General features: G+C 51.6%; 3 protein-coding genes across 9 annotated transcripts; 2 read left to right on the plus strand and 1 right to left on the minus strand.

The window, feature by feature from the left end:
* The first annotated feature begins 667 nt into the window (after positions 1 to 667).
* On the plus strand, positions 668 to 3,818 carry SDR39U1 (short chain dehydrogenase/reductase family 39U member 1). Of its 4 annotated transcripts, none has more exons than XM_082734475.1 (6): positions 668 to 824; positions 1,137 to 1,243; positions 1,341 to 1,423; positions 1,797 to 1,918; positions 2,671 to 2,814; positions 3,070 to 3,818. In XM_082734475.1, exons 1-6 carry the CDS (start codon positions 809 to 811, stop codon positions 3,480 to 3,482), a joined length of 885 nt encoding a protein of 294 aa, XP_082590601.1. In that variant the 5' UTR covers positions 668 to 808; the 3' UTR covers positions 3,483 to 3,818. The 4 variants fall into 4 exon arrangements, with proteins under 4 accessions (XP_082590601.1, XP_082590603.1, XP_082590600.1 ...); XM_082734474.1 differs by lacking the exon at positions 668 to 824 and adding an exon at positions 831 to 932; XM_082734477.1 differs by lacking the exon at positions 2,671 to 2,814.
* Positions 3,819 to 5,183: 1,365 nt separating this feature from the next.
* Positions 5,184 to 22,120, minus strand: KHNYN (KH and NYN domain containing). Of its 4 annotated transcripts, XR_014312758.1 has the most exons (9): positions 20,834 to 22,120; positions 12,664 to 12,884; positions 10,708 to 11,843; positions 10,442 to 10,572; positions 10,260 to 10,356; positions 8,865 to 8,958; positions 7,373 to 7,480; positions 7,065 to 7,166; positions 5,184 to 6,535 (listed from the first exon to the last, which is right to left on the minus strand). XR_014312758.1 is itself a non-coding variant. In XM_082734471.1 (8 exons), the coding sequence occupies exons 1-8, from the start codon at positions 20,940 to 20,942 to the stop codon at positions 6,286 to 6,288; spliced, it is 2,154 nt and encodes a 717-aa protein (XP_082590597.1). In that variant the 5' UTR covers positions 20,943 to 22,110; the 3' UTR covers positions 5,184 to 6,285. The 4 variants fall into 4 exon arrangements, 3 of the variants coding, with proteins under 3 accessions (XP_082590597.1, XP_082590598.1, XP_082590599.1); XM_082734471.1 differs by lacking the exon at positions 8,865 to 8,958 and having other exon boundaries at positions 20,834 to 22,110; XM_082734472.1 differs by lacking the exons at positions 8,865 to 8,958; positions 20,834 to 22,120 and adding an exon at positions 13,509 to 13,782.
* On the plus strand, positions 14,438 to 18,377 carry CBLN3 (cerebellin 3 precursor). Its single transcript, XM_082734486.1, has 3 exons — positions 14,438 to 14,972; positions 15,273 to 15,392; positions 15,740 to 18,377. The coding sequence occupies exons 1-3, from the start codon at positions 14,673 to 14,675 to the stop codon at positions 15,935 to 15,937; spliced, it is 618 nt and encodes a 205-aa protein (XP_082590612.1). The 5' UTR covers positions 14,438 to 14,672; the 3' UTR covers positions 15,938 to 18,377.

Raw genomic sequence — 22,120 nt, forward strand, 5'->3', positions numbered from 1 at the left:
AACCGGGCATTCGTTTTGGTGACACAGGAAATTGGTGATATTGCCATGAGAGTTAATGAATGATACAAGCAAAAGACAGAAATGCTGCTCGCTTTGGCGGCAAATATACTAAAATTGGAACAATACAGAGATAAGCACGTCCCCTACGCAAGGATGATACGCAAATTCGCAAAGCCATTCCATTAAAAAAAAAAAAAAAAAGGACTGCCGTGAATTAGGAGTAGAAAATGGGCACCATCCCTCCGAGAAGGTTGGTTATGCAGACCAAGACAGAGAGAGGGTATTAGCATTGGAAGAAAAGGACTGGAGATGTTATTTTAGGAAGAGGGGAACTTTAGATTATTCAAAAGAAGACAGGAAGGAACCGGAAGAGGGAGAAGAAAAGATAAGAGGCCGGGTGGAAAGAAATCCATAGTACTGAGAATTCTCTTGATCCACCCGGCTGAATGTTTCCGCTTTCGGCCAAGGGGTTTTGAGGGGTTGGTATTTGTTTTGGATTGTTCCCGCACTAAAGCCTTTCCTCCCCGGCCCGCTTCCCTTCTTTCCCCGCCCACTCGGTCTCCACCTACAGCCCGGGTCGGTCCCCGCCACTCCTAGCAAAGAAATATACTGCCGGCCCTATGAATTCTTCCGGGTCGCCAGGCAGGGCCACGCTCAGTCTCAATCTTGCCGGGCCGCCCATTGGAGCGCGCTTCCCGAAAGACGCATGCGCACAGAGGACGTAGTCGCTTCCAAGATTGGGCACCCCCCCACACCACCACCACCGGGGCCACCAAATCTTGCGCAAGCGCGTTAAGTCCTGGTCGCTATGCGGGTGCTTGTGGGTGAGGGAAGCCTGAAAGGGAGAGTCGGGGGCGGGCTTATGGGAAGGTTGAAACAAAACAGGAGAGGCGAGAGGCGGTTTCTGAGGGAGGGCACTAAACCGTGCTCAGGTGATCGTGCAGCAGCCTTGGCCTCCTACCCCAGGAAGCCGAATCTCCCCAGTCTCTGTGACCTGTGTCACCTCTGCATCGCGGGGAGGGGACGAGAAGGAGGGGAGAAGTCTGGAATCAGATGGGATGGCAGCAGAGGAGGGAACCGCATGTGGGGACGGAAGGCGACCCGGAGAGGATAAATTCCTCGTATTTTCTGGTCAGGTGGCGGGACGGGCTTCATTGGGACAGCGCTAACCCAGCTGCTGAAAGCCAGGGGCCACGAAGTGATGTTAGTCTCCCGAAAGCCGGGCCCCGATCGAATCACGTGGGTATGTCCATCCTCTGGAAGCTGTAGGGGAAGGTCTGTTTTGGAGGCGCAGGGTGAGCCCCCACGCCCACCCCTCAGCACTGTGTTTTCCCTGACAGGATGAACTTGATACGTCGGGGCTGCCCCACTGCGATGCCGCTGTCAACCTGGCGGGAGAAAACATCCTCAACCCTCTCCGAAGGTCAGCCAGGCCCTGAAGCTGATATCCATATGAGCAGAGGGAGGACTGTGTGACCCTGATGAGAACCTGCGAGCTATGGAGAATGGAGATGTCAGATTGAGAACTAAAGTCCAATCCCAAACTCCTCATCCCGCCCCACTTCCCTACACACCCACCTGCCCTTCTGCCCTCTCAGAGATTGACTTTGGTCCTCACTGATAACCAAGGATGCCCAAAATATATGCCTTTTCTTTCTCCAGGAGAAATGGGCCATTTCTCTAAAGCACAATGTGGGTTTTTGCTAGAAATGGGTCTGGATGAGCCCCAGGGAAAGAGGAAGGGGTATGTGTGTGTATGTATTTAGTGGCTCATTTCCCTTTTGTTTCTCCTGCAGGTGGAATGAAAGCTTCCAAAAAGAGGTTCTCAACAGCCGCTTGGAGACCACCCAGATACTGGCTAGAGCCATCAACAAGGCCCCACAACCCCCCCAGGCCTGGGTCTTAGTCACTGGTGTAGGTATGTCCCAAATCACACACACACACCCCATATTAGCCAGAGGAAGAGAGGCCGCAGAGTGAGGGGCTAGCTCAAGCCCTTCTAGCTCCACATGCCCCATAGTACTGGTCTTTTCCAAGCACAGGAACTTCCTAGGCCTTCCATCCATGCATATTTCTCTGACCTTTGTGTACTTTCATTGAGAAATGGGGATCCCTAGAGGAAGAGGGGATAGTGGTACTGCTCCTGATGCTGGAAACAATCCCCCCTACTCCCAAGTCCCTTGCTTGTCACAGTAAAGTTCTTTAGGAACAGAATTCCTGATTCTTGTATTTCACCACTGGGACCGGACAGAACATGTGTCAGCCACTACTCTGTTTTGCTGTATTACAGCCTTTAATCCTTATAGGAACCCTAAAGGTAGGTGTTATGATTCCAATTTTAAAGATGCCAACAGAGAGCTTATATACCTTGTCTGAAGTCACAGGCTTAATGGCTGAGCTAAGAGTAGATCTCAGGTAGCAGATCCCCTAAGTCTTTGCTCTTAACCACTACAATCTAGCAGCCCTTCAGCTTTGCCCTGCAACTAAAGATAAGTTACCCCAGCACAGGAATGGGTCAGCCCATGGAGCAGCTCAAAGGGAAAATATCTATGGCTTTGTCTTCCCATGGGAATATCCCAGGGGCCAAGGAGGGTGAGACCAAGAGGAACATTGCCTGGTCCCGAGGCAGGACTAGGGACTCGGGGCAAACCAGTGCTGTTCCACTGGCAGCTTACTACCAGCCCAGCCTGACTGCAGAGTATGATGAGGACAGCCCAGGAGGGGACTTTGACTTTTTCTCCAACCTGGTAACCAAATGGGAAGCTGCAGCCAGGCTTCCTGGAGAGTCTACACGCCAGGTGGTGGTACGCTCCGGTGAGAACCCGGGCCTGGGCATCAGACAGGTTTGGAATGTCTTCCCTGGGCTGGGCGCATGGGGGAGTCAGGGAAGCTGAGTGAGCTTCCAGAGAGTGAGAGGAGGCTGCCATTTCTGCCCAGTCTGCAGGTGGGAGGACGGGAGGCCCCAGAGAGAGCTAAGGTAGGTGGCATGGGGAAAGGGAGACTGGGAGGAACAGCGGAACTGCCTGGAGACCAAGGAGCCTCCTGTCTTGTCCCTCTTGCCTGCTCTAGGGGTTGTGCTGGGCCGTGAGGGTGGTGCCATCCGTCACATGCTGCTGCCCTTCCGCCTGGGCTTGGGGGGCCCCATCGGCCCAGGCCATCAGTTCTTCCCCTGGATTCACATCAGGGACCTGGCAGGGATCCTGGCCCATGCTGTTGAAGCAAGTCACGTGCAAGGAGTCCTGAATGGGGTGGCTCCAGCCTCCGCCACTACAAATGCTGAGTTTGCCAAGGCCTTCGGCGCTGCCCTAGGCCGCCCAGCCTTCATCCCTCTCCCCAGCATGGTGGTGCAAGCGGTCTTTGGACGAGAGCGTGCCATCATGCTGCTGGAGGGCCAGAAGGTGGTCCCACGGCGGACACTGGCCACAGGCTACCAGTACTCTTTCCCAGAGTTAGGGGCTGCATTGAAGGAAGTCGTAGCTTAAGTGGGGAGGCTCCTGGCAGGGCCTGAAGCCTGTCCCTCTACAGAGGCTTCCTGGTTAGAGACTGAATAGGCCCGGGTACTCCGAGACCAGAAACCTTCTGGTTCTTAGGGATTCCTCTCCCCACCTTCCTTGTTCTCTTGCTCTGCCTTACTTAACTGAGAAACTGTCCACTGTCTCAAGGCTGCAGGCTCATCAAGTTGGGTCCTTCACCTCTTCAACTCCTTGTAAAAGAATTTCCAAGTTTGGTTTCCCTACATGATCCATTACTGTCCCTGGTGTCCTTTATGTTGTGTAGGATCCTCTGTGACTGAGGCAATAAAGATAAATTATCTCACAGGCTTCTGTTTGCTTCTTTGGCCTAGATTCTTCTGGAATTTACATCCAAGAAAATGCCAGATGACTCCTCTATGTGGGATTTTGAACCTTATAATGGGCAGTATCTCCCTTCTTGGTCCCTTCATTGCCAAGAGCTGGTAACAAATCTGGGGTATGAGGTTAACGATAAAGGTGGAGACTAGAAAATGAGAAAAATGATGATCTGTTAACAGTGGGTTCTGTGGTCCCTGCATACTTGTCCACATAGTCCCATTAGGGTGCCATCAGAGGAAGAGACAAGGCCACAGTCTAGAACAGCCTTCAGTCTGTCACTGAACAGCAGTGAATTAATAAAGCAATCACATGCTAGTCCTGGGTCACCAAGCTGCAGTAGGACAAAGCCAACATCCCTGTCTATAAGAAAATGAAGACTTGCCTCTCATCTGACTGGGGCCACTTGGAACCAGCGGTTGCCCTAACACCCAGTTTGGGCCATATTAACCAGTCTCCTTTCTACCCAGAGGACTGTGGGCTGTCTTTGAGTCACTGTCACCCCCTAACAAAGTTTCCAACACACCTGCCCCCAGCTCAGGTCAATAGAGGCTAGTGGTACAAAGCAGTAATGGGGAGGAGGGGTGAAGACACTGGGACCCACAGATTCCAGCCATCACCCAGCTCCCCACACTGGAACAAAGAACTGAGGTGGCAGTAGTCAGCTCGCTGTGCCTAAGAAGTCACAGCCGGGAAAGGACCACGTCCCGGGACTTGTCACAGAGTCCAGACAGCACAGAATCCAGCCCTACTTCTTTATCTGGTCTTGGGCTCTTTAGGAAGTTGACAGGCTCTGTATTACTCCTGAGGGAATGACCCACCTCAAGCGTAGAAGTAACAGAAAAGCATATTTGGGGGCTGCGCCAAAGGAAGGTCTACTGATCAGTGCTGTCCACAGATGAATGTGTGAACTAGGGGTAGTAGTTTCCCTGCACAAGACCTTAAGCAGATAAAGGACAGGAGGGGCACCTGGGTGGCTCAGTCAGTTAAGCCACTGCCTTTGGCTTAGGTCATGATCCCTGGGTCCTGGGATCGAGCCCCATGTTGGGCTCCCTGCTCAGGGGAAGCCTGCTTCTCCCTCTACCTGCTTGTAGTCTCTCTCTATCAAATAAAATCTGGAGGGAGGGGGTGGAGACAAAGGGCAGGATGTAGGAATCAGGATTGAGAGGCAATGTCCTTGTGTGACAGTGGTTGATCTGGTGGCCAGTCAGGCACCTTCCTTCCGACTTGGGACTCTTCAGTTTTCATTTTCCAGATAATTGGTTCATCATGATATAGCCTCTAAAAACCCTCCCATCCCCTTACACACACACACACACACACACACACACAAAGCAGAAGGGGGGCTCACTTTATGCCACATATGTGTTCTGTAGAGAAAATGCTGGGGTCGGATCACATTAACATTGTCCTTGGAGAGCATGGCTTCATCTGTTTGGTGAACGCTCAACACTTCGGCAAGTGCATCTAACCGGGGACTTTCTGACACATTCGCTCATCTGTAAACACTTGAACGCAACAGGAGAGCTGCCGTTTATAGGAACCCTGAGAGTATTTTGGTAATGCAAAGTCACCCCTAATTAACTGTTTTGTAAATATGGATTCAGGGTGTTGCCCAAAGGGGTTGCAGCCATTATAGGGCATATGGTACCGAGGACCCAGTGTTACAATCTAGGGCCTGGGCCCTGGGGACAGAGGGTCCTCAGCTCTGGGAAAGTGAGGTTTTGGTTAGGCAGCCTGTGCAGCCACAGACAGACACACCTGAGACTTGATGCGGGTACCTTTCCTCTGAGGAGCTTTCCCCTATGTTCTCATTTCTCTTCCCAGCCAGCATTTTTACCCCTGATTTACAGGCAGAAGTAAAGGCCAAGCAGTTCTTTCAAGGTCACAGACAGACATAGCTGAGACCCGAAACCAAGTCTCCCTCTGCCTTCTCCACCAGCTCCCTGCTCCCACAGTGTGACCCAGACCCCGTAACACTAGTCTCCCAAGGGCCCTGCATTCCCTTCGATGCACTGAGGAGCCCAGCCAGGCCTGGGAAGCGACCGGTCTCTCTGGCATCCAGAGCCACAGCCAGGGGGAGGAAAGACTTTACTTCCTTGCCACCTGCTCTTCGTTCCCCACCCCACCCCCCCAAGCCTCCATCCCCAACTGAGTTTGAAGGAGGAGCCAGCAGTCCCCATCTCCAGGACCTGCTCTTCCCAGCAGGCCCCCACTCCCTACAGAAACCCTGTGCTATGGCAAGGTTGAGAACTTAAGGCTGAGCAGAACCTCTTGAGAGCTACCTGAGGTCCTGACTCAAGAAGAGATCAAGTCCCACCAACTCAGAGTGAGTCTAGGTCAGGGTCTGAGCAGCACAAGGACCCTCACAGAAACAGCTAAGCTGGGCCAGGCTGAAGCTGACTGGGTAGCAGGAAGGCAGTCAGGCAAGTGAGGCTCAAAAGTTGAGACTCAGCAGGGCCTCTGAGAGCTGGTTGATGTCCCGGCAGTATGGCTCCCGCTGCAGGATGAAGTCCACCTTGTGATCCTGGCCCCAAAACACCTCGAGCAGCTGGCGCCGCAGCCGCTCCGTCTCCCGGGTCTTCCGGATGCCACTGCCTTTTTCCTCCTCTTCTCTCCCCTGCTGCTGCTGACCAGGTTCTGCGAAGCCCCTGGAAGGATGTTGAACCTTAGAAGACCCCTGTGCCCTGGGAAGAAGCAGAGAGAGCACAAAGAGCCGATGACCATCCTGGAGGGAAGCAAGAGCTCAGTGGGCCTATTTCTAGCTTTGGAGAGGGAACGGGACCTGAAGTTCCCCAAGCTGACCACTGAGCGGCAGCATCAAGCCACTTCTGAAGGGGAGAAGCCCAGTTTCTTTAGAACCAGGAAGGTGAAGCCTGTGGCTATTATGATCTATCTAGTTCTAGTCTGATACATTGATCACTTACTTAATGGCCCAGCAGAGGGTCTGCGGAATAAAACTGGCTATAAGCAAAAGCAACCACATTCCAAATAATCCACCAAAAATACGGATTAGGAGAGGAGAGGAGGGGAGCTCCCCTCCCAGCCAGGAAGGCCTAAGTCAGGATTCCCCGAAACACTTAAAAGGCCAAGCCCGTAGCAACGGACCCAGTAGAGAAGTAAGCTGGCCCAGATGAGGTCACACTGCCCCCAAGTCTACAAGGACCCTGCAGAGTGCCAGGGCTGGGGGCCGCCTAGGACAATCTGGGACATTACCTGACTGGCTTCTTTAGGAACTCATCCAGCGTGGGGCCGTTTCGCCCTAACGGGTCATCAGGAACCATGAAGAGGTTTCCCACAAAAGTGAAAGGCAGCAGGCTGGGTGCAGAAAGAGAATGTATGGTCACAGAGGGGCCCTGATGAACCTCCCAGACAGCTGATACCAGCACCCCCAGAAAACTACTAGCCACCTTCCTTCAAGACCATATCAAGCCCCTTCCCAGAGTCTTCACCAGGTGGCAGAGCAGAACTGGTTTACAGAAAGGTCTAGGTACACTCCCTTTCTCAGGGGAGGGTTCCCTCACCGCTCCCTGATGATTGCCATCCACTTCTCAGACTCCTCCGCCAGGTCCCGGAACTGGTCATTGGAGACAATGACCCCATCAGTCTCTTCAGCCAGCTTCACCATGAACCTGTCCCAAAAATCACAGCAGCCGTTCTAGGATTCTCCAAGGGCCCCAACCCTAAAGAGTATTATCAGCTCCCATAACCCACTTCTGGGGATGGAGATCTGGTCCCCCACCTCACCTTGACCCAGCCACCAGGTGACTGCCAGATTCAGGTGCCATGGTTGGAGAGGAAAGAAAGAGTAGTCCAGCGTGGTGTCCCAATAGCATCCCCTCCACCCAACACTTTGTGCCTCATTATTGAGAAACAGTGAGATCTGGCTCCAGCTCTGTCTTCTTCCACCCTACCTCACCAGTCAGTCAGAAATTCATCATATTCTCCTCTGAAAAGCCTTCCACTCTGCCCCTTACTTTCCAGTGCTACCATTACCCTTAGCTATTCAGACACTAAAGCTGAGACACTCCATAGCCTCCTGACAAGGGAGTCCCCTGACCCCAACCATTTACCACATTCCAGTCTCTCCTACCTTCCCCTAAACAAATCTCTCCCCTGCTTGCCTTTATCTACAGAGTAAAGTCACATGCCCAGGCCTGGCAGCTAGGGCCTTCTAGAACCCAGCTCGAGCCACCCTTACAGCCTTATCTCTCCTGGTATTCCTAATGAACTTTCAACTCTGCCAAAATCAATGATCAGATAACACCCCGTTCTCCAAATATGACCTGTGCTGTCACCAAGTTTCTCAAACTATTGCCTCCATCTGGAGGTGCTTCCCTAACCTCACTGATGAACAGAATCACCAGGAAACTTTTTTAAAAAGAGATGGCTGAGCCCCCTATTTAGTAATTCTGTTTCCACAAGACTAGGATGGGACTCATGAGGCAGTGGATTGGGGTTCCTTTTTAACAGGTCTAGAAACCAAAAGATGCAGCCCAACCCAGCCCATACTCAATCAACAAAAAACTGGCAAATCCCTCCCTTCCCAGAAAACCCCCACCAGAAGGGGGCGCCCTCTCCTCCAGGTTGCCACTGTGTATGGTTTGGGGCTGGGGTGGGCTCTGAAGGCAAGATCAGGCCTTCCCTAATCCCAGCATCCCCACCTCCTTCTACCAGTGCCTACTGCTAGGTGCTAAATAAGTAGGCAGTATTTGAAAGACAGTGTGGCATACAGGAGACTAGTAGTCAGGATTCAGTGTAACAGATGTCTGGCTCTGAGTTTCTGTCTGGGAAACAAATGAAGGAGATAACATACAAAGTACATGGTATCAGAGGATATGCAAAAGCCACTTGCAGGTTAAGGCTATTCTACTATGGTGTTACTTCATCTGTTGCCCACCCATTCAGTGGGCCTGGGCCATGCACCACTGTGTCATTCACTGTAACCAGACAAAATTCCAAATTCGCATCGGGCTGTCTGCCTACTGGGACCTACGTAACTGTATAGACACGTGCCTTTAAAATTCATTACAACTGACTTGCTCTTCAGTTTCAATTCTGTGTCAATGCTGCTGTGGAAAGGTTCCATATCTTGGATAATCTGTGAAATCTAGACATAAAACAGAAGAGCATTGGGAGAAAGTGAACTGCCTTTTTATAGAATACCATTTGCTTGTTAGGGAGAAAACGTTAAGTATTTGAAAAGACAAAGATATAATCACTAGAGTTTGGAAACTAGTTTTTTTCTCTAAAACTGAAAATCCTAGAGAATAAAGCACTTGTAAAATTTTTTATTCGTTAATTAGCTTTTAAAATCTGCCCGTTTCTGGACCGCCTGGGAGGCTCAGTCGGTTAAGCATCTGATTCTTTATTTCGGCTCAGGTCATGATCTCAGGGTCATGGGATGGAGCCCCGCATTGGGCTCTGTGCTCCATATGGAGTCTTCTTGTCCCTCTCCCTCTGCTCCTCCTCTCCACACCGCCTACCCCTTCTCTCCCTATCTCTAAAATATATAAATAAAATCTTTAAAATCTGCCCATTTTCCCACTGTGTGTGTCCCTTGGGGAGGGAACATGCCCTGCATTTTTCATTTAAACAATTTGGCAGCTTAAGGTCTCACTTTTCCTTTGCCACGTAATAGCCCTGGTCGAGAGAGTTAAGCTATGTCTGTGGTTCTGTATGACAGAGATGAGACCCACTGCTACACTTGATTGGGTCCATGAACAGTTAAGGAATATCACTGTACACTTGCCAAGCACCTTGAATGAGGCAAGCATATCCCTTAGCTCCTTTCGATATTCACAAGGAGGGTGACCAAATGAAGAGGACCCTGAGACAAAGAGGTCTGACCCCTAAGAGACTGGTCCACTGGCAGAGTCAATGAACAGTACAACTTGGAGCTCAAATTCAGATCTTCCGATTCTAAGTCCAGTGCTATTTCTGTCAGATGTGTGTTGTATACTCTTAGCAAAGAGTCTCTTGTATCTCTTCATTTGACTTGTGATTTTGAACATGTACCCTGGCACTTCCCAAATGCTGGGAACTTCTCTACCTGTTTGGAAATGTGGGCTTTCAGAAGGTACCTGTCAGTTACTTACGTTACCAGCTTTCCCAGCTTTCCATTAACCTAGTATTTTCTAGACAGGAAGGCACTACGTAAATCCAAGGCAGCATTCACTTTGAAGAACGAGAAATGAATAAACGGGCAAATGCAGCTGTCCACCATGTGCCTCACTGTGCTGCAGGGCAGGTCTACTGACCCGTTTAATGGGTGCACGGAGGAACGACTGGCCATCTTCCCGCTACCCGGCTTAAGAGATAGCACAAGGGGTCGGGGGCTTCTGTCTCTCCCTCAGTTCCCCCACTGTGTTCCTGGAATCTCAAGACAGGGGCCAGGAGAGAATCGAGTACCTATCATCATAGGAGGAGATCCTCTTGCCATCCATGACCCGGGAGGGAGTGAGGGAGAGCAGGCTGAGGGAGTACAGCTTTTGCAGGAAGTGGCCCTCTAGAGAAACACAGGCGCACAACGGGGTTATCCTTGGGATGAAGCGGGGCCTATCCCAGGTTATAAAAGACCAGGCCCAACTCACCTCTGACCCTGGCATCCTTACTGAAGCGCCACTGAGGCACAAAGACAGTTATGTCCCGGTGGCCCCGGTCCCAGAAGTACTGCACAGCAATGGCGATGCCCCGGCTGGAGAAGTAGTGCTGGAGACCGTGCCTGCGGTGGGAAGGGGTCAGCGCTCCGGGGCCCCAGAGGAGGGGCCGCTCAGCACACATCCCCGGCATCAGGAACACCACTCAGACCATGCCCCCAACCCCGCCCCCAGGATCCTCAGGCCCACCAGGTACTCACACCATGGCCACATTGCTGCCATCAATGACAATGTGACGGAGGTCTGGCTGGCCAGGCACATTGGCAAGGCACAGGGTGAAAGGGTCCTGCAGGGCCTCCTGGAAACGCTGCGTGCCGGTCACCAAGTTGCCCCCACGAGTGCCTCGTTTCCATGGAGACCCACGACCTCGCGCCACAACCTGCTGCTTGTCTCCCCGATCTCCTCGGTCGCCCCGGTCTCCCCGGTCTCCACAGTGCCACGGGGGCTCGGGTGCAGGGGGAGGGCTGGGCACCCTTGGAGGCGAGGCTTTCCCGTTGTGGAGCCGCTGGAGGAGGGAGGCTCCCCGGGGCTGAGCTGCCCTCTGACAGGGACCCTGTGCAATAGGAGGCTCACCCTGGACACCGACTGACCTTCCCCTGTCCTGAGGCACCCCCTCCTTGCCCAGGGCCTTCCCTGTCAGGAAAGGCCCTAACTGCCCTACCACTCCCCCTCCTGACTGTGATCTGAAGGCCCCTGCTTTTTCCCAGGCCTCTTTCCCAGGCAGCTCCTTCCACCCCACTTCCATCTCCCTGGGACCACCCTGCTTCTCTCCCTCCTTCTCCATAACCTGTCTCTCTCCCCTTGACTCTTGCCACCCCATAGGTCCAGGGTCCAGGGACTCCCTCCCTTCACTCGAGGGAGCTCTAACGCCCTGGTACTGAGCATCCAGTGGGCCTGGGTTCCCCCTGCCGCAGGGGGGCTGTGGCTGGGGCCCCTGATCCCTGGTTGCATCCTGCACCAAACTCAACAGTTCCTCCTGGACAGCCAGGGGCAACCGCAGCACGGCCTGTGTGTGGGCATCCCTATAGGGCTGCAGCAGGGCAGAGAAGTCTCCTAGCACTCCGGCACACTGCAAGGCTCCAGGCGATCGCCCCGGCTGGAAGTCCCAGCTCAGCCGCTCCACCAGCTCCTCCACTCTGCTCTGAGCCATGACGAAGGCCTCAGTCAGGCCACTGACCATCAGCGAACCAGGGGGCCCTGGCACAAGGTGGGCTGATGTGCTCCAGACCAGGCAATCAAGGAAAAAGCCCTGGGCTCCCAGGAAGATGCAGTGCAGTTTGGGTGGGTAGTGGACTTCATCCTGCAGCTCAGGACTGCAAAGACCCTTCAGGAACTCCTGGGAGAGGAATTTGGGACGGCAGGTGAGGGGGGGTGAGGCGATAGAGAAAAAAGAGACTGCTGGAATTCTACATGGCCCAGTAGCTTCTTCAAGCCCATCGCACTCCATTCTGAGCTCCAAGATGCCTGGGCAGAGCAACGGAGCTCCATAGATCCTGACAAAGGTGAGGATTAAAGGGATCAAGAATCTACTTCTTTCCTTTTTCAGCTGATAGTCTATGGCTAATATTTCCATTTAGAACTTGGCTCAATTTAAGATACTGTTATAATTAACAAGGCTGTCTCTCTGAATATTTATGCTTGCATGTGTGATAATATTTCTATTGTAATGACTGTCATTGCTAACTTTTGCTGAGCTCATGCTTTATCTCATTCACAATAAGCCAATGAGGTAGACATTGCTATTATTCACATTTCATAAATAAGGAAACAGGAGACTCTGCACAGGGCTGGTAGCTGGTGGAGCTGTACTGCAACCTCTGACCCAAGGAAGCAATGTGGCCTGGCTTCCCCTCCCCCAGTGAATTCCTTGGTGGGGCCTGCTCGCCTGGATTATCTCCAGTCTCCCAAACACCACACTGATTCCAACACAATCACCTGTCTCTAAGTCGTGGCAGAACCTGGCTCACCGCGGCTGAAACGAAACCGAAACTCCACAGAAATACTATTTGCAAAGTCTCTCCAAGTTTAGAGTCACTGAGGTTGCCAGTAAGACAACCAAGGAGTGAGTGGAGATCCTCCCCAGCAGGCCCTCCACTCCTCTGCTCAGTGTAGGGGAGGGAGTGTTATTCCCTGAAGGGGCAGACAGGGGTGTTCACCTTGGCTCTGCTGGCGTTCTCCTTGGGGCCCTCCAGCTGCAGCCAGATGTGAGGGTTCTCAGGACAGTCCTTAGGGAGGACACTCATCCCCACGCTGAAGATGCGCTCCACGTAGGGTTGCTGCTCCCGCACCTTGTCCTCGGCCTCCGCAGACACGGCAAAGCGGTCAGGGGACGGGGATCCAGCCCCCCAGGTAGGCATGGCTGCCTGGCCACCCAGCCCTGGAAGGAGGGAAGGCAGCTCTGAGCCTCCTCGCCCGCTCAACCCAAACTGTGGTCTCCCAGCCTACACTAGCGATCAACAGGTCGCACCTAGTTATCGATCTAGTAAACACCCTAGGTCCATCTAGGAAGGGAATGTCACATTATCCGGAATCGGGTCTTCTCTCCGAAGAAAGTTCATGGGCAAACAAGGCTGCCTGTTGGGGATGGGCATCTGGCCTCTGGAAAAGGCTGGCCACGGCCCTAAGCAGGAAGAGTGGGGGGCTCCAGCTCGGTCTGGAGGCCAGAAGTGGATAGATGACAAAACAGTCTCTCTCCTCAGAGTCTCTACAGTCTCCGGGTCCAAACTAGCCTCTTAAAGACGAATCCTCAACTGGGATGCCCTCCGGAGTCCCTAGTCTGCCATTTCCAAGGTTTCTAGCCCCTCCCACCTCTCCCCCTCCATCCGCCGTCCGCCGTTCCTCTCGGTCGCGCTACGGCCCCACCCGGGGACCGACGCCAGGCCGGGGACCGCCCACGGCCGCCAGTAGCCACCGCCCCCGGCCGTCCCTCCCCCAGGCCGCGCTCTGCACTGGGGCTCCGACTTGGCTCCCCCCGCCCGGGCGCGAGGGAGAGGGCGCCTACCCGCCTCGGCCGCCCCGCTTCGGCCTCAGGCCCGCCGGCGCCTCTCGATGCCTGCCTGCCCCAGCTTCGCCCGCGCCCCAGACCCAGCGGAGAAGAGCTGGGGGGCCACGGAGCCGGGGTTGGGGGGCCGAATCTGGGCGGGCCTTCCCGAAGCCCTCACCCAACTGGGACCTGTCTTCTCCACATCTCGAACAGTTTTTTGAGTCACTTCCTGGCCGGGGGTGGAGTAAGCCAGACCCCACCCCGCTCTGGGCTGGCTCCCGGCCTTAGCGCGCGCCTGCCGCCGGGCTCCTCCCTAGCCCGCCCACGGCCCCGCCTTCGGGCCCGCCCACTCGCCCGTAGGTTTCTCCCCCTGCTCGGCATCCCAGCCTCACGGATGGGCTAGTCTCTCCCCTGGGTCTGGGTTCCAGCTCGTTCTGAGCAGCTGTTTTTCGGGCGAGAGGAGCCACTTGTTGAGAGCTGGAAGTGAAGAAGGCCTTAAAAGGGACTCATCCTTTACTTTCGGATGAAGATACGGAAGACTAAGGAAAGAGACTGGCCCACGGTCACAAGATACTGACACCGTTGACTCAAGCACTTTCCACCAAAACAATTGTAGGGAGAAGACAGGGCTCTGGCTTCCGTCCAACAGCCGGAAGGAGCCGCTGAGTGGGCTGTTGACTAGCGGGGGATTTTGAAGAGGGCAGGAACAAGGAGAAAGAGGGGGCTGTGGGGCTGTCTTGGGCACACATGCACTTACACGCACCTACAGGCACTCACATTCTCACATTCTCACATTACGAACATACGAAGTTCTCTGTAGTCCCAGACGCAGCCTTTAGTGCTCTCCAGAGGGGCTGCCCTGGGTTCTGGCTGTAGCCCTCCTGTCTGGCTGTTTCATCGCCCTTCTCCCTCCTCCAGCCCAACTGCTGCTGTCACTTCATGCCCTGCCAAGGAGGAGGGAACTGCAGTGACAGCGGGAGAGAGAGGCTGGTCAGAGTCGTGGGGCACAGAGAGGTATGGAGAGAGGGATGCTGAGACCAGGGGACAGTAAGACCCAGAGAGAGGGCTAAGGAACAGGGTGAGAGGTAGTGAGAGTCCACAGGAAGAGGGAACTGAAAGGAACACGGAACTGAGAGGGGACAGGAGACAAGGAGGACCTGTGGGTCACAGAGCCAGTCAGCCATGCTGGGAGCCAAGCGACACTGGCCACCAGGTCTCCTATCCAGCCCCCCGCTGCCCTTGGCCCTGATGCTTCTGGTCCTAGGGTGCGGGTGGGCCCAAGAGGGGACAGAGCCTGTCCTCCTGGAGGGTGAGTGCCTGGTGGTCTGTGAGCCTGGCCGAGCTGCTGCAGGGGGCCCTGGGGGAGCAGCCCTAGGAGAAGCACCCCCCGGAAGAGTGGCATTTGCCGCAGTCCGAAGCCACCACCATGAGCCAGCAGGAGAGATCAGCAATGGCACCAGTGGGGCCATCTACTTTGACCAGGTAATCCCCCTACCCTTGTCCAGATGACCTGTAAGAACCTGGAATCAACTGCCCAAACCTACTTTGCTCTTAAGGAAAAACCCCCTACTATGTGACGAGGTGTTCCTCAGCCCCACTGCCCATCTCCCTTCCTTACTTTCCTACCTACATACCTCCTTGTCCTTTCTCACCATTTCCTTTGAATTCATGCCTTCCTCCTGTTCTTGTCTACCTGCCACCCCTTCTTTTCCTAACTAACTACCCCTCCCCACAACCCAGTAGTTTCTCTGATCCCCACTCAATAGAGTCTGCTTCCCACAGGTCCTGGTAAATGAGGGTGGTGGCTTTGACCGGGCCTCAGGCTCCTTCGTGGCCCCTGTCCGTGGTGTCTATAGCTTCCGATTCCATGTGGTGAAGGTGTACAACCGCCAAACTGTCCAGGTGACCTGTGTGCTAGGGCCCTGCCGTGGCTCAGGAGGGGAGGGGAGGGAAAGGGAATAAGTGGAGTCCAGCTGTGACTCCTAAGTAGACCCTCCATTGACCTGTGTGTGTCCGGGGGGGGGGGGGGGGGGCAGGAGCAAGGAAGCAAAATAGCAGCCAGCAGAGAGTGTAGAGGAGGTAGGGGCCAACACTGGCCACCTCTCAGCCCTCCCACAAGAGCACACTGAGCTCCAAGTTCCCAAGATTACTGAGTCCCTTGGGGGCTGGAGAAAAGAAGAAGCCCTTGGGAAAGTGGAGGTCTTGGGACAAGGGCTGGGGAGAAATTCTAACTGGGCTCACCTCCCCAGGTAAGCCTGATGCTGAACACATGGCCTGTCATCTCAGCCTTTGCCAACGACCCTGATGTGACTCGAGAGGCAGCCACCAGCTCTGTGTTACTGCCCCTGGACCCGGGGGACCGGGTGTCCCTACGCCTGCGCCGGGGGAACCTTCTGGGTGGCTGGAAATATTCAAGCTTCTCTGGCTTCCTCATTTTCCCACTCTAGAGGTTCAAGCCTTTCAAGGATCGGACTCTAACCCCTGCCTTCTGCCCTCTGCCCTCTGCCCTCTTTTGCCCCAGAAGCAGCTTCTTTGGGGGTAGGAGAAGGACTCCCTCTGTCTGCCTGTATTCTACTTTCTTGCATGGGACCCTGTGCCTAACGCCCAAGGTGAAGAGTGAAGAGTAGAGCTGCGGTGTCTGAGGATCTGGCCCCTCGGACCTCTCCTCCCACCCCCAGTCTCCCACTGCAGCGCTTTGTACCCACAGGGTTTGCCAGGTAGGGAGACCTGTGCTGCTTTGCAGACTCTGCTCGTCCTGTTCCTCCACCCCCAGCTCTCCACTCAGTGCTATTAGGGACAGGTGGCCCAGGTGAGCCTGACAGGCCCCCACTGCGGCCCAGATGGACCAGCCTCAGTGTACCCTGCAGGCTTCTTCCTATGAGGTGTGCCAGCATCACGGATCTTGGCCAGCACAATCAGAAGCTGAGCCAGCACCATGTGGGCTAGGGCAGGAGGCTTAGCCACCAGCAGAAGTGTGGGGAGGACCATAGCATGGCCTGGAACCTATGGCTGGTGGGGCAGGAAGGGCATGTGCCCAGCCTGAAAAGGATATATGTGTTTCATTTACATGGGGGCAGCCAGCAGGCAGTGAACCTGGGTATCCATCTGGGCCAGGTCCCGGATGGACTCTGGCCCTCCCCTCCCCATCCAAAACATGGAGTGTATGTGTTCGCTCTAGCCAAGAGTCGGTGTACTGAACTTCCTTAGACGGCTGGAGGTAGGGGTAGAAAGTCACATGTGAGCAAGTGTAGATCTCCAGGCATGGAATGTGCCAATGACAAGGCCACCTCCTAGAACGGCTCTACCTTTGCCATCTGAACTTCAAGCACTCTACACTCTGACCGTCACCTCCTGGCTGTCTCAGCGACCTTCCTGTAGCTGTTCCAGACGATCCCTCGGCCTCTCTTCTTTCTCCTGATTTGTGCTCTCTTGTCCTCCTTTCTTAAACTTCCTCTTGTCTTGGATGCTATGATTTATCCCTTCAACCACTCTCCTGCGGATATTATGAAATCTCTCTGTCTTACCGTGCTATCCCATTCTCCCAGCATGGATGAACCTATCCATAAAGCAACTAGAGAATGATGGTCAATGAGAAACTGCAGGATCCCTGAAGAGACAAGATGCCATTACGATTTGGATCAGGGGTTACAGGCTACAAGCAGGTATGTGGTTGAGAAGATAAATGTAAGAATGTATATTCAAGTTAAATAAAAAAGGATGTTGGCAATGCTTGACTTAAATAGGAAATACCGATGTGAATTTGCGGTTTTCAAAAGAAATAACTTATTCAAATGTTGTCATGAATGTAGCCTAGAAACAACATCAGGAAAAATCTGATACACATTCTTAACCTTGGATCTTTGCCTCAAATATTATTCACCTTTAAAATAACCACAGGGGAGGGGCACCTGGGTAGCTCAGCTGGTTAATTAAGTGGCTGCCTTCTGCTCAGGTCATGATTCCAGGGTCCAGAGATCGAGCCCCACCTTAGGCTCCCTGCTTAGCAGGGAGTCTGCTTCTCCCTCTGCCCATTCACCCACTTGTGCTGGCACTCTCTCTCTCTCTCAAATAAATAAATAAAATCTTTAAAAATTAATTGTTTATTTATTTAATTAATTTAATTAGATAAATAACTCAGGGGACAGGGCACCTGGCTGGCTCAGTCAATGAAACATGTGACCCTTGATCTCAGGGTTGTAGGTTCACATTAGGTGTAGAGATTACTTAAAAATAAAAAATCTTGGGATGCCTGGGTGGCTCAGTGGGCTAAGCTGCTGCCTTCAGCTCAGGTCATGAACCCAGAGTTTTGGGATCTAGTCCCACATCAGGCTCCTTGCTCGGCAGGGAGCCTGCTTCTCTCTCTGCCTCTGCCTGCCTCTCTGCCTGCTTGTGCACGCGCACACTCTCTCTCTCTCTCTGACAAATAAATAAATAAAATCTTTAAAAAATAAATAAATAAATAAATAAATAATCTTTAGTAAATAAATAGAACTCAGTGTTCCTTGGAGAATAAATAGTTCCATGTCTTAAATAACTCTAGGCCTGGAACATGTTCCAGGAACATGTTGTTAATGACAAAAAGCAAGGATACTTGTTAAACTGTATAAGGTAGAGCTGAAAGGCAAAGGAATCCATCTTAAAATGCTCCCGCCTGACATGCTCTGACAATTTGATCATCAAAAGGAAAAAAATAGGGGCACCTGGGTGGCTCAATCAGTTAAGCACCTCCCTTGGGCTCAGGTAGTGACCTCGGGTTCCTGGGATCAGGCTCCTCACTTGGTTGGGAGTCTGCTTCTCCCTCTTCCTAGCCCTCTGCCCCTAGCCCCACTTGTGCTCTCTCTCACTCTCTCTCTCAAACAAATAAATAAAATCTTCTTTAAAAATTTTTTTTAAAAAAAGAATATAAGTAATCAGAACAAGGTGAATTTTTAAAATCCATGACTCTGGAGTGACATTCAAAGAGGAAAAAGTCACTATAAAATGGGCAAAAAGATGATTAATATACCAAGTGGAAAAGAACAAATATAATGGCATATTTGTAGTTAATTCTGATAAGTAGGAGAGTATGAAAATAGTAGGTAATTTATCTCCTCATAAGGTACACTCATTCCTCCTTATTTGTATAAATAGGGAGGGGTGGACACCTGGAGCGCTGAGTAATTCCAGAGAAGGTTGGAACTGTGTCAAGAATGAAGAAGGCTGATTGGCACCATCTGGTCATATATTACAACTAGGACGAAAGGGAGTCCAACAGTGTGTTGCTAGATGATGAATTAGTCAACGTCTAAAAAGATAACTGCCCACAGCTCAAACTTGATCCTTCATTTCTTGGGAAAGGGAGCCTCCATATTGCAATACTAATTACAATGAGACTGTAGTAACAGTAAACCCAAAATAATAACGGCTTACCCAAGAAAGATTATTTCTGTCTCCCATGGAAGAATGCACACATGAAGAGTGTAGGGCCGGACTGCAGTTTTATGATCATCACAGCTGAGTTTCCCTTCTTGCCATTCTACCATCTTTTGCATGCCATCTCATGGCCCAACCTGGCTCCCTGCACTCCAACCATTACATCAGCCTTACAGCCCGCCAGGAAGGAGGAAGGAAGAAAGGGCCACCAGCTCGCTTTACAGAAGCCTTATGAAAGATGCACCCCACATTCCGGTTGCATGCCATTAGCTACAGTTTAGTCACACCTGCCACACCAGACCAGAGAGAGAGGCTAGGAAGTAGAGTCTTTATCCCAGGCAGCTATGCTCAGCTAAACATCAGTAGTTTTACAATGAGGAAGAAGAGGAAACTGTATATGTTGTGGGGGGATGGACAACTAGATGTTTTTGAAAGTGCAATGGGCTACAGACATTTGTGAATAATGACAGTGAAGTTGTTGTAGTGCTTTTCCATTGCTCTATTTAACAAGTTACATTCAGCAGCTTAACACAACACCTACCCATTATCTCACAGTTTTTTGTAGGTCAGAAGTCCAGCAAAGCATGACTGGATTCTCTATTTGGCATTTCATAAGGTTGAAAGCAAGGGCTGCCTTCCTTGCTGAAGGAGAAGAATCCACTTTCAAGCTAATTCAGAGTTCAGTTCCTTATGGCTATAGGACTGAGGTCCACCATCTTTGAGCCAACAACCCTGGGCCAAGTCCTTCATACATTATGAACCTCCATGACCCACCCATGTCTCTGATTTCAGTGGAGAAAGTTCTCTGATTTTAAGTGACCATGTGATTAGATTGGGCCCACCCAGGTAATACGGGATAATCTCCCTATTTTAACCTTAATTACATATGAAAAAGTTCATTTTACTATGAAACATAATTCAAGTTTCCAGGAATCAGGACATGGACATTTTTGGAACATCTGCATGGAACATGGACATTTTTGGAATATCCTCATCATTAAACTTAAAGATGTCATCATCTAAAGGAAAGGCATCCAGCTACAACACTAATCACGTGGAAAAAATGTGGGCTTGAGGAACTCTCGCCCTATTCAAGGTAAACACTGGCTCTGATTTTAGTCATTTTAGAAGGAGATCCACTGCCCAGATCCCAACCAAGAATTCATTGATTAGTAATACAAAACTTCATCTGCACTGAGATAGTGTTCTTTTGGGGGTTATGCAAACTGAGAGAATATCCATCTCTTGGGTCTGCAAGCCCATTTTTATAATAAGTGTAAGTATAGGTAATAAATTTCATGGTCCTTGTAAGATGTGTGTGCTTTACCAAAATCATGCTTTTAGAGAGGTTAATACATTATATTGGTTATTTTATCGAAATATGAGGATTTAAGTTTACAATCAATGTTTAAGTCATTTGATTTGTAAAATACATAGATTTTGAATTATTGGGTATATAAATCGTGTTTAAATGTTTAGATGATTTTGCTTAAGTAGGTTTACAAGGTAAATAAATTAAACAACAAATAAAGCACAGGTGGCGGTCAGTGCTCCTCTCCAGGTACAAAAACTCCTTGGACTTTAAGGATCCAAAGACTAGACTCCAGCTGTCCTACCCCCCTATACTCACATCCTGACAGCAGATTGCAGCAGAGCAAATCTCACCACTGAAAGATGAGCTGTAGATCTAAACTCGTGGTATCCAGCCACCTCTGGTCCTCAAGCCTCCTTGAGACCTGCAGATCTCCTCTGGTTTCCTCTGCCAGGTGTTCTCCTCATCCTCCCCCGCATCCAACTGAAGCCTCTGTTCTCTCCTGAAACCTTTCACAGCACCAACTCTGCCCCCACTGTTGGCAACAGACAGCCTCGCTCCCAGAAGCAGCAGAAACACCAGGCAAGAACCCTTCCAACCACCACATCTAGAAACTCACCATTCTCATCTCTGCTTCCTCCTATCTGGCTCAGTAGAAGACGGGTCCCTCTTCTTGTCAGGGCAGCCATCTCCATCCACCAGTCACGGAGCTCACTTCTTCCAGACATCCTCTTTTCTTTTCCTTGCTTCTCTCTGATAGGTGCAACCTCTCCCTCTCTACTCCTTCCCTTCAGCAATTGACTAGACTCAGGTATCTTAAATCTGAAAGAGGAAAAGATGGGTGTGGAAATAGTTGTAGGTAAAGAGTTGTCCTTGGCTCTGCATGCCCCCGAGGCCAGTTGGCGTCATCTCCCCTCCTCTTTAGAGTCAAATATTTATGTTCACCAGTTTCTTGCCACTTAAGTCAACTATGGCCTCACTACTCCACCTGAACTGCTCTCAGCTGGTCACTTACAACTTCCGTATCACTAAAGTCAGTGGACACTTCCTGGTCCTTCTGGTTTTCAGGTTCTCCCTAACATTTGACCCTGTTGGCCACACCCTCCTAGAAATTTCTACACCAGTTTCCCTGACTATATGCCTTCTGGGCTTGCCCTCCACTCTCTGCCTAGGCTCCAAATCCTCTTTCAGGCTCCTCTACCTCTACCATTACATCAGCCTTACAGCCCCCCAGGAAGGAGGAAGGACAAAAGGGCCACCAGCTCGCTTTACAGAAGCCTTCTGAAAGATGCACCCCACATTCCGGTTGCGTGCCATTAGCTACAGTTTAGTCACACCTGCCACACCAGACCAGAGAGAGAGGCTAGGAAGTAGAGTCTTTATCCCAGGCAGCTATGCTCAGCTAAACATCGGTAGTTTTACAATGAGGAAGAAGAGGAAACTGTATATGGGGTGGAGGAACAGCTAGATGTTTTTGAAAGTGTAAATGGGCTGCAGATATTTATGAATAATGACAGTGAAATTATTAACATTAAGCCCATAACTTAAATGTTGGTTTTCCTCAAAGTTCTGCCCTAGGATTTCTTCTGTCCTGACACATATTCTCAAAAGCTCAAATTCCCATCCATGTGCTGACAGCTTCCACATTTGTTCTCTCTATTCCCGATCCCCCTCCTAAATTGCAGACTTACACATTGGATTTCCCACCTTAAAGTCAACCTCCTAAAACGATAGTCTTTCCTCCCTAAATTCATTCTCTCTGTGTGTCTGTTCTCTGTAAATGGAATCTCCCAGTTCCCCTAACCCAGCAGTAGCCATCATCCTCAGTCTTCCCCTCTCTCTCATCCCCCATAGCCAATCACTTACACCCGTGGGTTCCATCCACTGTTCCCCATCCATGCTGGCT

Source organism: Mustela nivalis (genome assembly GCF_964662115.1).
Source record: "Mustela nivalis genome assembly, chromosome: 6".
Classification (NCBI taxonomy): Eukaryota; Metazoa; Chordata; class Mammalia; order Carnivora; family Mustelidae; genus Mustela; species Mustela nivalis.

What these genes read in the sequence shown, in the direction of transcription:
- SDR39U1 (XM_082734474.1), top strand. Translation starts at nt 863, where the DNA reads ATGGGAAGGTTGAAACAAAACAGGAGAGGCGAGAGGCGGTTTCTGAGG. An exon ending in GCCCCGATCGAATCACGTGG is followed by an intron (nt 1,244 to 1,340) that starts GTATGTCCATCC and finishes TTTCCCTGACAG; the next exon opens with GATGAACTTGATACGTCGGG. An exon ending in GGTCTTAGTCACTGGTGTAG is followed by an intron (nt 1,919 to 2,670) that starts GTATGTCCCAAA and finishes TTCCACTGGCAG; the next exon opens with CTTACTACCAGCCCAGCCTG.
- KHNYN (XM_082734471.1), bottom strand. Translation starts at nt 20,942, where the DNA reads ATGTCTGGAAGAAGTGAGCTCCGTGACTGGTGGATGGAGATGGCTGCC. An exon ending in AGGAAGCAGAGATGAGAATG is followed by an intron (nt 12,885 to 20,833) that starts GTGAGTTTCTAG and finishes CCCTCCTTCCAG; the next exon opens with GGCTGGGTGGCCAGGCAGCC. An exon ending in AGAACGCCAGCAGAGCCAAG is followed by an intron (nt 11,844 to 12,663) that starts GTGAACACCCCT and finishes TTCCTCTCCCAG; the next exon opens with GAGTTCCTGAAGGGTCTTTG.
- CBLN3 (XM_082734486.1), top strand. Translation starts at nt 14,673, where the DNA reads ATGCTGGGAGCCAAGCGACACTGGCCACCAGGTCTCCTATCCAGCCCC. An exon ending in GGGCCATCTACTTTGACCAG is followed by an intron (nt 14,973 to 15,272) that starts GTAATCCCCCTA and finishes TGCTTCCCACAG; the next exon opens with GTCCTGGTAAATGAGGGTGG. An exon ending in ACAACCGCCAAACTGTCCAG is followed by an intron (nt 15,393 to 15,739) that starts GTGACCTGTGTG and finishes TCACCTCCCCAG; the next exon opens with GTAAGCCTGATGCTGAACAC.